This window comes from Malaya genurostris, chromosome 2 (genome assembly GCF_030247185.1).
Source record: "Malaya genurostris strain Urasoe2022 chromosome 2, Malgen_1.1, whole genome shotgun sequence".
In the NCBI taxonomy this organism is placed as follows: Eukaryota; Metazoa; Arthropoda; class Insecta; order Diptera; family Culicidae; genus Malaya; species Malaya genurostris.
Window position 1 is genome coordinate 257,697,730 of NC_080571.1, and position 13,796 is coordinate 257,711,525.

At 38.5% G+C, this 13,796-nt stretch overlaps 2 protein-coding genes across 2 annotated transcripts in view; one reads left to right on the forward strand and one right to left on the reverse strand.

Moving 5' to 3' along the window:
- Positions 1–4,515, reverse strand: part of LOC131429631 (proton-coupled amino acid transporter-like protein CG1139) — a 30,368-nt gene extending 25,853 nt beyond the window's left edge. The window contains exon 1 of the mRNA XM_058593880.1: positions 4,172–4,515. The gene's annotated coding sequence lies outside the window, so the exon portion shown is untranslated. The remainder of the gene's footprint in view (positions 1–4,171) is intronic.
- Positions 4,516–9,081: 4,566 nt separating this feature from the next.
- Positions 9,082–10,913, forward strand: LOC131429192 (uncharacterized). Its single transcript, XM_058593242.1, has 2 exons — positions 9,082–9,155; positions 9,216–10,913. The coding sequence occupies exon 2, from the start codon at positions 9,321–9,323 to the stop codon at positions 10,911–10,913; it is 1,593 nt and encodes a 530-aa protein (XP_058449225.1). The 5' UTR covers positions 9,082–9,155; positions 9,216–9,320.
- The last annotated feature ends 2,883 nt before the right edge of the window (positions 10,914–13,796 follow it).

The following is a 13,796-nucleotide window of genomic DNA, read 5'->3' on the forward strand; positions in this document are numbered from 1 at the left end:
AATGTTCCAATACTAGTGAGGGGTTTTGCTTCAATGCATGCTTCCAATATCAACAAAAGTATTGCCCACCGAAACGGATAACAATACAGAATTTTTTATCGTTATTCGTTAACCCTCTAATGTACAAGATAATATAAGTTTTGCGTTTTGTCAAAAATCCTAACGTGAAAAAGCCTTTGTGCAAACGGTACTTAACCTGTTTTACTATTCTAGAAAAGAGTTCACTAGAATTGAGATGATTTTTTATAATTTTTTGGCTTTCTTTGCAGACCAAAATTGATGGTATTATTATTGAAAAATGGACTAGGAATTTCATGTCAGAATTACAGTACTTTATAAATTTAAATGACATTTTGAACATATGAATCTACTAAGTATCATTACTCAAAATACTATTTTTACAATACTTCTTCATTTACCTACCTTATTGAGGTGCATATAGTTTTGTTCTTTCTGTTTTTCTGTGTCTGTATACGAGTATTCAATTTTTTTTCACTCACTAATCACAAGAACGATTGGTTTGATTTTTAAAAACTTAATTTGTAGATGGAAGGGTTTAAAATGCTAAATTTCATTCCGACTTCAAAGCCACAAGTTCACAAATTTCAATGTCATGAGAGTTATTTTTTATAAGTGGCCATGCAAAAACAAGCGCAACCATCCTAAAACTGGTTGGCAAAATTGTAAAATTGGTTTTTGTTCGTAGATAATATGGTTTGATGGATAATTAACTTCATACCAGCAATTCCGATTCCCTGTTCCAGGAATATCGGAAATAGTGGTTAAGGATATCGTCTTATCAAAAATAGCTCTGAAAAATGAGTGTTTTTGTGATCTTTCACAATTATCTGGAAAAATAAAGCGATGACATATTTTTTTTTAATAAACCTTATGATGGATACACAGATTACATTCGGACACATTTTTGGAAAACCTTTTCACGCTTTTCATAGAAAATCCACGAATTTCAAAAATTTCCACGAAATCGGTTATATGAAATTCGTTGATTTTCCATGAAAAGCGTGGAAAGGTTTTCCAAAAATGTGCCCGAATGTGATCCTTGTTGCCAGCATAAGGTTTTTTTTGAAAAAAAAAGTTTCATTCCATCGAATTTTTTTTTCAAATAATTGTGAAAGATCACAAAAAAGTTCATTTTTTCAGTGCTATTTTTTATAAGACTCGGAAAATCCTCCGAATTTTCCAGCCATTTTCACCCTGTAGATAGATAAAAGTATTTCAAAGGTCTGTATGTTTTTGGTTTTGGCAAATTTTTCAAAATTTCCATCGAAAATTTCCTAAAACCACTCGCGCGCATGGTACTTGGACGGTGGCCTTAAAAGCTCAAAAACGGAAATTATATCGATTTATCGTAGATGACAAGTAACAATGGAAACTTGTTGAAATGTGCATGTTTCATCATGGTTATTTTTCACTTAACATATATTACTGCTTCGAAACATATCAAACTTTTCATGCTGTTCGATTAGTTGCACATCTGTTGCGTTTCCTGTGATAACGACCAATAAGCCACCTAGCAACCTTCTCTTGGAAGAGGAATTCCGAAAAACTCGGTACTCGCTGAGAGTAAGTCATAATAGTAAACGATACAGAAAACTCAAACTCAAATTAACGTTTCATGTAAAGTAAAGTGTGCACTTAGCATACATTATAGGGTAAAAAAATTTTTCTCCTTAAACTTACTACGATGAAGAAAAATTTGCTCTTTCGTTTGGTGTTGAAACTAATAATCTATTTTTCATAGCTTGCCTGCAATATCTTTCAAAAGAGGACGTTGAAAGGTGGTTTATTGGCCGTTATCACGAAAAAACGCGTCATCTGTTATTGAAATTTTTATCAAAACAAGAAACTTGCTGCGCATGATAAATGCACCTTTTTCAATCGCAAAATAGTTACTAGAAGAGTCAAGAAAACAAAACAAGGACTATTTTTGCTACTTCGGACGGTAAGACCGGTTTTCACAAAATTATATTCAAATAAAAGATTTTATGATCCCATAGAAAAAAATTCCAATGGTCACTCAAATGACGATAAAAAAATGTAAAAACTTTGCGAAACTGTTCCAATATGTAGGACTTCTCGATGTCTATTTCTTACGGACAGTAAGAAATAGTATCCTATGGCATCATAGTTGCTATAATAAGATTAGTAGAGCATTCATGAACGATTATAATCTGCCTCAAAGTCGTTCAATATTTCCATCTATTTATTATTTAGTGCCGATTTTCTATTTCATTGGATGAAAATAGTCAGGTATTTAAGATATATTCGCTAGTCCTTGAAAGAACCAATTACTTACATCACATTATTGATAGCAGCATCAGGGAAAAATCGAGCGAAATACCAAGTATACCGGTATGAAGAAAGTGTTACAATGCGTCGATAATGAACATTTAGTGTGAACGAGCCTTAATTTTTTGTTTGTTTGGTTGGCATGACATCTACCAAACATGTTTAATATACATCAAGCCGTTGAACAAAAAGAAACATCGTGTTGGAATTGTCGAATTTTGTACCAGAACGTAATGATTTTCGGAAAAACATATTTTTTTTGTTTTCATTTGAAGAAAAGTGCTGCAGTGTCGCATCAAACGCTTTTTGAAGCATATGGTGATCATAAAGAAGTAACATGCAAAGGATGCTTTGAGCAGTTTAGAGATGATGATTTTGATGTGAGAAATGTAGAACATAGAAGACCATAAAAATTGATTTCGCATGAATAGAACGAAAGACAGTTGAAAAATCGAAAACAAATATAAATCTCACAATTCAATTGCTTCATATACACGAGAGAAAATCAGTTTTGCATCGAATTGTTACTGACGTTGGAAAGTGGATTTATTAACAAAATCCTTAACGGAAAAAATCGTTGGTTAATCCGAAACAACAACCAACGTCGACTGCAAAACCAGATCGATTCGATAAGAAGGCAATGCTCTGTGTTTGGCGGGATAAGAAAAGAGTGGTTTATAATGAGCTTCTTAAACCTAGTAAATAGTTAATACTAAGCTAAAAGCTATAGACAAGAAATGATCAACTCAAATCAAGAATTGATCGAAAAACGACCAGAAGACACGGCAAATTGAATTTAGTATAACACCTCAACACTAAAGACCCGAGCCCGAACCTGACGGAAAAAAATCTTTGTCGGGTTCGGGTCGGGTACGAATGCCGTTTTTCCCATTTTCAACGAGAACGAGTTCAGGTTAAAAAAAATTGTTTGGGTTTTGGGATTTTTTTTTCGGGCACGGGATCCGATTTGAAAAAATGATTACCCTACCGGCTCAGGATACAATCAAAACACTTAGCCACTTGGCTCCACCCGAAGAAGTCGAAATTTTGAGTCTGATTTTTTTTCCATTCAAAACTAATGTTTCATTTCAACAAAAAATACTCATTTCATACCGATGAACCTGGTAGTTGGTTCGCGGTATCCAAACCTGTACTTGCGAACTGTTAGCACAAAAAATTAATTCATCATTTGCTCATTATTTGATCCTTTTAACTTTTGACTGACAATGTGTAGTTCTTTCTCAAATCTGACTAGAAATGATACAAAAATTAATTGAGATTGCATCAGACTGATCCTTCAAAGCAAACAAACGACCGCATGGCTTCCACGTGGTAACGCCAGTCCTGTTAACGACTTTTCGCCAGCCATAGAGAAGATGATAATTGTCGAGAAAAGTCGGAAACAATAAAACAGCATACTAGGAAGCGTCCTTCATATCCAATGCTCGCAATACTTACTGTACTATGATTTCAATCACACCACTAGAAAGATGAAAACCATGGAACTATCGGGTGTCCTAGCGGAAACAAAAGTTCCGTTATCACTAACGACAGACGTTGAATCGCTTGCAGCACATGAAAACCTAGCTATATGCTATAGCTAAACGTTGCTGGAAAATGCATCCGTTGCAAGCCACCCACTCGAGCCACCCGCTAAGGAACTCGGCGAGAAGGAAAATCATTCCTCTTTCAATGTATTTTTAGACACCCGCACCACCATCAGATCTCTCGCAAAAAGTTAGCGGGTGTTTATGAAGATGTAGACAGTAATCTCGAGTGAGAGGAAAACACTTTGCTATAGTGGAAAATCTTCAAATATTGACAAATTGAGCCGCTTTGTTTGAAACAATAATGTACTAACCTGTATCAAAAGACGAATCAAGTGCACTTTGCATATAATTACATAATCCACTTGTTATAAAACGAAGCACTGGTTGTCCTTCAGAACAACACCGATTTGGCACTTTGTTTCAAAAGCATATGGACGATTCACTCTAAAGTCGAGTCTAAACTATCTATTCAAAATCAAAGATAGTGATATGCACGGAATTCACTAGTCAGCGAAAGCGTCGGTCGAACTTACGCTACCACGAATTAGAACTGTCAACGGATCGGACGTGAATAGATTACCACAAAATATAGTGCATCCACTGAATGTTGCTGCATTCAGTTCGGCTCGAGTGCTATGATGAAACTGAGAGAAAATTTTCCTTATGCCAGTTAAACCACGGCTATCGCTTGGCATCCGAAACGAAAGTATGAGCACTTCAATCCTCTTGTCTCCTTAGCCAGAATCCACCACACCCTTCCTGGTAACGATTACGTGAACATTTGTAAACTGCAACCCTTCGCATGAATCGCGAGGGTTGTGATTTGAGCGTGAGAGAATCGAAACACGCCAAACCACGTGAAAGATCCTAGCCACGTTTCGGTGAGAAACAGACGAACGACATTCAACAGCGTCCTCACGGTGTCGGAAGGGAACAATGAGTTTTGCTCGGGAATCAAAACGCCGCGCTTGGAATTACATTTCATCGCCAGTGAGATAGTTGTACCGGGTGGTAGCAGATCTCACGGCGTTTCTCAAAGTTTCTGTCCATTCATTTGACATGCGCAGTTCGTATGCGATGTTTACTATACAGTGACTATTCGGTATTGTCAACATCGTATGAACTGATGAGTTTGTTGAATCGAGTTTAAATAGGGTAACAGAGGTATTTTGGCCACTTCATATATTTTGGCCCACCTAACAATCTTTATGGATTCAATCGATCTTAGGTAACCCATGTTGCATCAGTTTGAAGCTAATCACATTAAATTACCTATTGCGGAAGGATTTTTCGAAGATATTAAAACATTTGGTGGATATTTTTACAAAGTGGGCCAAAATAAAATCGATCCTAAAGCGAGCCAAAATACCTCTGTTACCCTACATGTTTTCTAACAAATGACGTTGCATAGAAAATGAACTGGAACTCAATTCCTTGACGATCGTATTGTCGATCAAGCACAGTTTTGGTTTTTAAACGCACGATTTAATTGAATGATTTTTCATGCCATTACTCAAAGAAAGGATGGAATGTTCTAAGCTGCTGTCGCAAACACTTTTGTTATTTCTTCCTTTATGCACATTTTCATTGTTTTCGTAAATTTGAACTCAGGAAAGAAATGAAAATAAGACGAGGAACTCCAAACATAGAACAAAGGCTTAATCGACAAACGATTCTTTCTATATTTATATGAACGAATCACCACAAAGCGAGACTAAAAATTAGCGACCTTTGCTTGGTCAGCATCAATGAAGAATTGAGGAATCATTATTTTGCAATCGAGAAACGGTTCCCACCAAGATTGCTACCCTTACCCGAAAAGCAAACATTTTTTTCAGGAGACATAGTTGGATGACGTGAATACGGATAAAATTGACGTGCTTTTTCCACACTTCCGAATATCAATAATTGTAGAACTCTAACGGTATTTGGTGGAATGCACGAGAGCAAAACATACGTGATTGTCTAGGGGACAAAGCCGATTACGACGACATTAAAATGCAATGCCAAAATTCATTCATAAAATCATTTAAATAAGAAATATTCACAACAAATCATTTGAAGTCTATTTTTAAATATAGGTTAGGAATCAGGCATTAGTTTACCGAAAATTCCAATTATATAGCGATTTGAAATAATATCCGCAAACCAAAAGCCGCCAAACGTAAACAAAAAGTATCAATAGTTCTTTCGAAAAGTCATGAATAATAGGAAAATATTAGTTATTCACTTATAACCAAGGGTTTCCAGAGTTACTACTAGTTTAAAGTATTGTTGATCGCTAGTTACTACTTTTTCGCACCTCTCTTGCAATTTTCGAATTCCATCTCGAATAAATGTCTTTAGAGGTGATCCAAGTTTGAGGGCAATTTTCTTTTTCTTCGAAAAAAGTAAACCGATGTCCTACCAAATCGTGCTGCATCCATCAGAACAACCAGTAATCAGAAGGAGCAATGTCAGGGAACTACAGCGCGTGCGGAAAAATGTCTCACTTGAGGGTTTTCCAAACATTTTTCCATGACTTTTGGAAAATGAGGTCGAGCGTTGTTAAGGAGGATAATAACTTTATCATGCCTTTGCTTGTATTTCGGCCGTTCTTCTTGTAATGCACGGCTTAAATGCATCAATTGCAGCCTACACCTATCGCCCGTTATCGTTGTTTTTAGTCGTACAGAAACTGTTTGTTGAGTCACTTTCAATGATTCTGCAAGCTCCTCTTGCCTTTGACTAATTTCTGTCAAACTATTCGAATGGAGCCAGTTTCGAACCCAGTTTCAAGATCTCTGAACTGAAATTCGAGTCAGTTTCGAACCTGGTTCTTACATCGGGTTCGTTCACATATCGATGGTATGTGCGAACCCAGATCAATTTCGTGAACATTGTTTGTTTGAAGAAACACGCCGACCATTAATGTACGATTCAGACGATCCGGCTTCCGTCACCGTCACCGGAAAGTCAGCCTCCGTCAAAATTAGTCAAATGAGTTTTCCCTTTGCGTATTCACACGATCCAGCAGAGATCCGGAACGTCAACGTCCGTCAACGGCAAGTTCCGTCAACATTTCTCCGAAAGAATATTTAACGGACGTGATTATCGCACACATGCACGATTCATATGATTACGGTATTGAGCTGACGTTTGTTATGTATGTATTCGGTGTCAAGATCCCACTCTTAAACGAAATATACAACATATAAGTAATTAAACTTATCAGTAGATTTGCAAAGTACGTTACGTTGTTGAGTGGGACTGATTGTTTTGTTTTTTCCTCTTTCTAGTTAATTTTGAAAGTTATTTATTCGATTAAAAAGTAGGAAAACAAAAGATCGAATGGCTTCCAAAGCTCCCAGATTTTGTATTGGTGGAATAAAATTGTGCGAAACTAAGTTCTTCAAATTCCGCGTGTAAGAAAATGACATGACGGACACGGATAGGAAACCGGATCGTGTGGATCAGAATGACGGTGACGGACGTTGACGTTCCGGTGACGGTGACGGAAGAAGCCGGACCGTCTGAATCGTACTTAAGTCTCACGAAACGTCAACAAACGTATGCAAGTTAATATCAATTTGATCAAAGCAAGCTTGTCAGAGCATCCAACCCAGTAAATTCGAACATCGGACGCATCGTGCACGAAAGCTTTTGATTGCGTTTCGAGCTTACATAGTGTATCGGTAGAACAAAAGAGTGAAGATATACCAAAGCAGAGAGCGGATATCCAATACTCAGGTGATGAGATATATCGGGGTTGGATTTTCAACCCCGAACATAGGGCCAGAGTTTTTCTGGCCCTAAGAGGCGAATGACCATAAGTTCAAAGCCTCTATGATCGAAACAAAAGAATGTATTTCACACCCTATCGGGGAGACGTCGGCTCGAAAATGCCTTGTTTGATGTTCCCTCGCTCTGTTTCTATAGCGATACATAATGTAAACATAAAGCTTTTTCAGATCGACGCGGTTGATGCAAATGGTGCAGAATTGCCCGATGACGGACCGATCGAAGCGCTACGATCGGCCCCATATCGTGCTCAATCGGTCCGATAATCGGCCCGATGATCGGGCCGATGCGGGTCGACAACATCCACCGGGAATTATTTTATAGCGCTTAGTGTGAAGCTTGCTGTTTGATTGCTACCTTCTTCTGACATGTTTCTTATGAGACTAGAGCAATAGAAATAACTGTGCTCAATGTTTATAAATTTGTCTTTACTTTGAATGTCTAATCAGAGCGAAGCTTTCCAGCAGTTGGGTTGGGTCTTGATTAGTAGTTGATTACTAGCATGCGAAATTAGACACTTCTCGCTATTCATAAAAATTTAAATATTATATTATTAAACATTCGTGGTCTAATCCAGTCAAACTCATGGGTATTTCCATTCAGAAGGTGAAATAATCTTGTTAATTATTGATTTCCATCTTTAACTCACTCTCGAACTACACGTCGTAATAACAATTTGCTTCGCGTCCGAGCAGTCACAAACATTGGTCAAAGAAAGATTCTTTTGTTGGTGCAATAAAATATAACGTTCCTTGTTTTATAAACTGTCAACTGTGTGTTCATTCTTGTGTAAATGTTTGTTAGTCTGTATTATTGTGAATCTCTTAAAAGAAAATCTTTTCCACTGAGATTCAGCTATATTTTATAATAATGATTAATTGCACATCAGCAAAATACGAACATCCCTGCGTTTTTTGTTATATTTATTGTAACGTTAGACTTTCTTTTAGGAGTATTTTATCAGAATATTATTATTATTATTTTTTTGGGCTAAGATTAGTTTGCGTCCACTACCAGGTAGCTCTTTGGTGTGAAGGAATGTGGTTGGCAAAAAAAATGATTGAGCTGTACATGCTCCTAACCTGACATTTCTGTGTGTATTTTTCACTTGATTTCCAATTTTCACCGCTATATAAAAGTGAATAGATAGTGTAACGACGAGTCGTGAGTCCCCTCGTTCAAACATCTACGATGATTCGGTTAACCTCACTCGTTATCAGAAGAGTAGATAAAACAGACAGATAAATGTCAGAGAAGAAGGAGAGAGATGAATAATGATCTCACATGTGCGGCTAGTAGAGCCTGGAATTTGTATTTCTTAAAATTTAATATGTTACAGTGATCTACTGATAAAATTTCTTTAAACATTTATTCTAGTTCAATACGTAAGTTAGAACAGAGATAATTTTATACTGATTTATATAAGTACATTGAATTACAGTGAAATATCATCCAATATAACCTCTAAAAGTGGTAATTCGAAGCACAACGATATCTAATTTTGTTACCGAATTTGTAAGTTTCTCGATTGAATCTATTTGGAATACCATACATTAATAAAAATATATCCTTCAGCTTAAAGCTATACGTAACAGTTAAAGGTCGGCGTTTGCTATTTGGAAGCGGTATCACAACATTCTTTAAGAAATTCGTGGTGCTTGTATTACGAATCATAACGAGATGATCACTCAGGAGCCTGCGGAGTCAAATTGTGGCCTTTGCGAACTCACGGATGATTACGATGCAATGGTAGTATGTGACATGTGCCATTCCTGGTTCCACTTTAAATGCGCGAATGTAGATTCTAGCGTAGAGTCCCGTCCCTGGAACTGTATAAATTGTGTGAAAGTTGCTACTATTCAGGATGCCATAGAGCAAGTACAATTAAACCAAACAAAAGATGTTCCGGTTCTGAAGGTAACAAAAGCTACTACGGAGAATTCATCCAAGGTTGGATCGAAGCGCTCGAAACTCGAAAGTAAACAAAACAGCCGATACTGCTTGGAACAAAAACTCAAGCTCGTTCGGGAACAGCAGAAGTTACGACAAGAAGAGCTTGCATTGGAATACGAAACAAGAAAAAAGCAATTAGAAATCGATAATGAATTTCGCAAAAAACAGCTCCAGGTACAGCAACTTGTCCTTGAGCAGGAAAAAATAATTCTCGATGAGTTGTCAGTGCAGGGAAGCAGCCGTACCAGCGGTATTACGTCTGTAAATGGAACGAAAGACAAAGTTCAGAAATGGTTGGTGGAAACGGATAAGCAAAATCCAGCCCCCGAACAGCCTTCAATTTCCGCCATTCCCTTACCACCATTACCACCAAACAATTCGTCAATGAATCCGTCAATGGATCTGTCGATGAATCCGTCAATATATGACGACCCTCGTCATTTAGTGCCCTCATGCTCTGGGACCAATCTGTTGAACGTGAGCACACACACTCAGAAACCGATGGAATTTGAGCTTGGCCCAACAGCATGCCAACTTGCTGCTCGGCAGGTCATGGGGAAAGAGCTACCAACATTTTCGGGCAATCCGGAGGAATGGCCAATATGGATCTCCAATTATGAGCAGTCAACTGCAACCTGCGGATTTTCAGATAATGAGAATTTAATACGATTACAACGGTGTTTGAGAGGACAAGCACTGGAAAGTGTACGAGGTCATCTATTGTTACCAGAAAGTGTTTCACATGTCGTATCTACCCTACGTAGACGATATGGACGTCCCGAGCAATTAATTCGCTCAGTAATAGACAAGATTAGACAGCTACCACCACTCAGAGCGGATAATCTAGAAAAGTTAATTGAATTTGGCACTGCAGTGGAAAACCTTGTGCAGTATATTAAAGGAGCCAAGCAGTATGCTCACTTAACAAACCCCATGTTACTACAAGAAATGCTAACGAAATTGCCCACCCAATTCAAACTCGAATGGTCTGTGTACAAAAGTAAGCTACAAGATGTTTCGTTAGCTAACTTCGGAGAGTTCATGTCTGCGCTCGTGAATATGGCATGTGAGGTAATAGATAGTGCCCCACTGGACACGCTAGAATCCAAGTCCAAGGCGAAGGAAAGGGGATTTATCCAATCACATGAAGAAGTAACACTTCAATCGGTCGGATCAGAAGTCGTGACACCAAAACCATCGAAAATGTGTGTAGCTTGTAAATGCTCAAGTCATCGAGTTGCCGATTGTGATATTTTCAAATCCTGGTCGTACGAAGAAAAAAATCGTGTCGTTCAACAACATTCGCTATGTACAGGGTGATTTTTTAAGAGCTTGAGAACTTTTTTAAACAATAAAACGCATAAAATTTGCAAAATCTCATCGGTTCTTTATTTTAAACGTTAGATTGGTACATGACATTTACTTTTTGAAGATAATTTCATTTAAATGTTGACCGCGGCTGCGTCTTAGGTGGTCCATTCGGAAAGTCCAATTTTGGGCAACTTTTTCGAGCATTTCGGCCGGAATAGCCCGAATTTCTTCGGAAATGTTGTCTTCCAAAGCTGGAATAGTTACTGGCTTATTTCTGTAGACTTTAGACTTGACGTAGCCCCACAAAAAATAGTCTAAAGGCGTCAAATCGCATGATCTTGGTGGCCAACTTACCGGTCCATTTCTTGAGATGAATTGTTCTCCGAAGTTTTCCCTCAAAATGGCCATAGAATCGCGAGCTGTGTGGCATGTAGCGCCATCTTGTTGAAACCACATGTCAACCAAGTTCAGTTCTTCCATTTTTGGCAACAAAAAGTTTGTTAGCATCGAACGATAGCGATCGCCATTCACTGTAACGTTGCGTCCAACAGCATCTTTGAAAAAACACGGTCCAATGATTCCACCAGCGTACAAACCACACCAAACAGTGCATTTTTCGGGATGCATGGGCAGTTCTTGAACGGCTTCTGGTTGCTCTTCACTCCAAATGCGGCAATTTTGCTTATTTACGTAGCCATTCAACCAGAAATGAGCCTCATCGCTGAACAAAATTTGTCGAATTTGACACATTTCGAACCTAACACTGATTTTGGTAATAAAATTCAATGATTTGCAAGCGTTGCTCGTTAGTAAGTCTATTCATGATGAAATGTCAAAGCATACTGAGCAAATAATAATGCATGAAAATCATAACCTCAAAAAATCTGAGCAAATACTAATGCATGAAAATCCTAACCTCAAAAAAATCACCTTTTAGAACCTGTTTAAACTATCACGGCAAATGGACCTGTAAATCCTGGAGAGGTTGTGAAGCACACGGTTGTCGTTTACGTCACCATACGCTACTACACCCACCACCTCCTATGGTCAGCCGAAATTTCACTACTAGACTCCGAGATTCCAATGCAAGTGAACCGATGTTTCGAATCTTGCCCGTTACTGTAATAACTCCCAACAAGCAACATGATATCTTCGCATTCATCGATGAAGGATCCTCTCTGACTCTCATGGAAGGCACAGTTGCAGAACGTTTAGGTATTATCGGGCCAATAGAACCTCTTCACCTCCAATGGACAGGAAACGTCAAACGAAGTGAGTCGAACTCACAACGGATAAATGTTACTGTGGCGGGAAGCAATAAGAATGTACATTTCCAATTAACGAACGTTCGAACAGTAAAAAACCTTCGTTTACCTAAACAAACCTTAATATATAATGATTTAACACAGCAGTATCCCTATCTTAGCGGCCTTCCAGTCGCAAGTTACCAAAATGTCGAACCTAAGATGCTTATAGGTTTGCAAAACCTCCACCTAACAGTTCCTCTAAAAGTTAGGGAGTGTGGTAAAAAAGGACCTATAGCCACAAAGTGCCGACTTGGATGGAGCATTTATGGTGGCAGTCCTGATGTACAAGTATCACGTTTCGTATGCAATTTTCATTTCAACGGAATTAACGATTCAGAACGTGAGTTAAATGAAATTGTCCGCGAGTATTTAATGCTAGATGGAGCAGGTATCACTTCACCCTTTCCAAAACCGGAATCGGATGAAGATAAGCGTGCCAAAATGTTACTCAAGAAAACTACACAGCGTATTCATGGTGGGTTTGAAACTGGGCTACTCTGGCGAAGTGAAGATATTAAATTCCCAGATAGCTACCCCATGGCATACAGGCGTCTCAAATCTTTAGAAAAACGACTGCTCAAGGAACCAGAGCTCTACGAACGAGTACGTATACTCATACGCGAGTATCAAGAAAAGGGGTACGCGCGACTAATTACGAAAACGGAAGAGTGTACGTCCCCACTCAACCGAACATGGTACCTTCCATTGGGTGTTGTTACAAATGCTAAAAAACCTGGAAAACTTCGACTCATTTGGGATGCTGCTGCAAAGGTAGATGGAGTTTCTTTAAACTCAGCGTTATTGAAAGGACCAGACATGGTTACAGCACTACCCGCGGTACTTGTTCGATTCCGACAATATCCAATCGCCCTATGCGGCGATATCAGAGAAATGTTTCACCGTATAAAAATTATAGAAACTGATCAACATTCACAAAGATTTCTCTGGCGAGATAAAGCATCCGAGAGCCCTAAGATATTTGTCATGCAGGTGGCTACATTTGGGGCTACTTGTTCGCCTTGCTCGGCCCAATACATAAAAAATCGGAATGCGCAAGAATATATAGAAAAATACCCGCGAGCAGTTAAAGCCATCGTAGAAAACCATTATGTAGATGACTTCTTGGATAGTTTCGAGTCAATAGAGCAAGCTATCCAGGTGGGCAACGAAGTAAAGATGATACACAGAATGGGAGGATTTGTAATAAGGAATTTCTTGTCGAATTCAAAATCAGTGTTAAGCGGCATGGGCGAAGCCATGATGGATGACTCAAAGCATATGCATTTAGAGTCAGTGGATGGAGTCGAATCGGTGTTAGGAATGAAATGGATACCCGAGGAGGACTGCTTTACTTATTCGTTAGCAGTTCGTGATAACCTGCAAGAGTTATTGAATGACAGTCGCGTGCCAACTAAACGGGAAGTGCTCAGAATAGTCATGAGTTTATTTGACCCATTGGGCCTCATTTCTTTCGTTTTAATACACGGTCGTATTTTGATGCAAAACATTTGGGCGTCCGGAGCCAAATAGGATGATTCAATAAACGACAGTCTTTTCCATCAATGGCGCTCATGGATTGATTTAC

Coding starts and splice junctions, on each gene's coding strand:
- LOC131429192 (XM_058593242.1), top strand. CDS start 9,321: ATGATCACTCAGGAGCCTGCGGAGTCAAATTGTGGCCTTTGCGAACTC.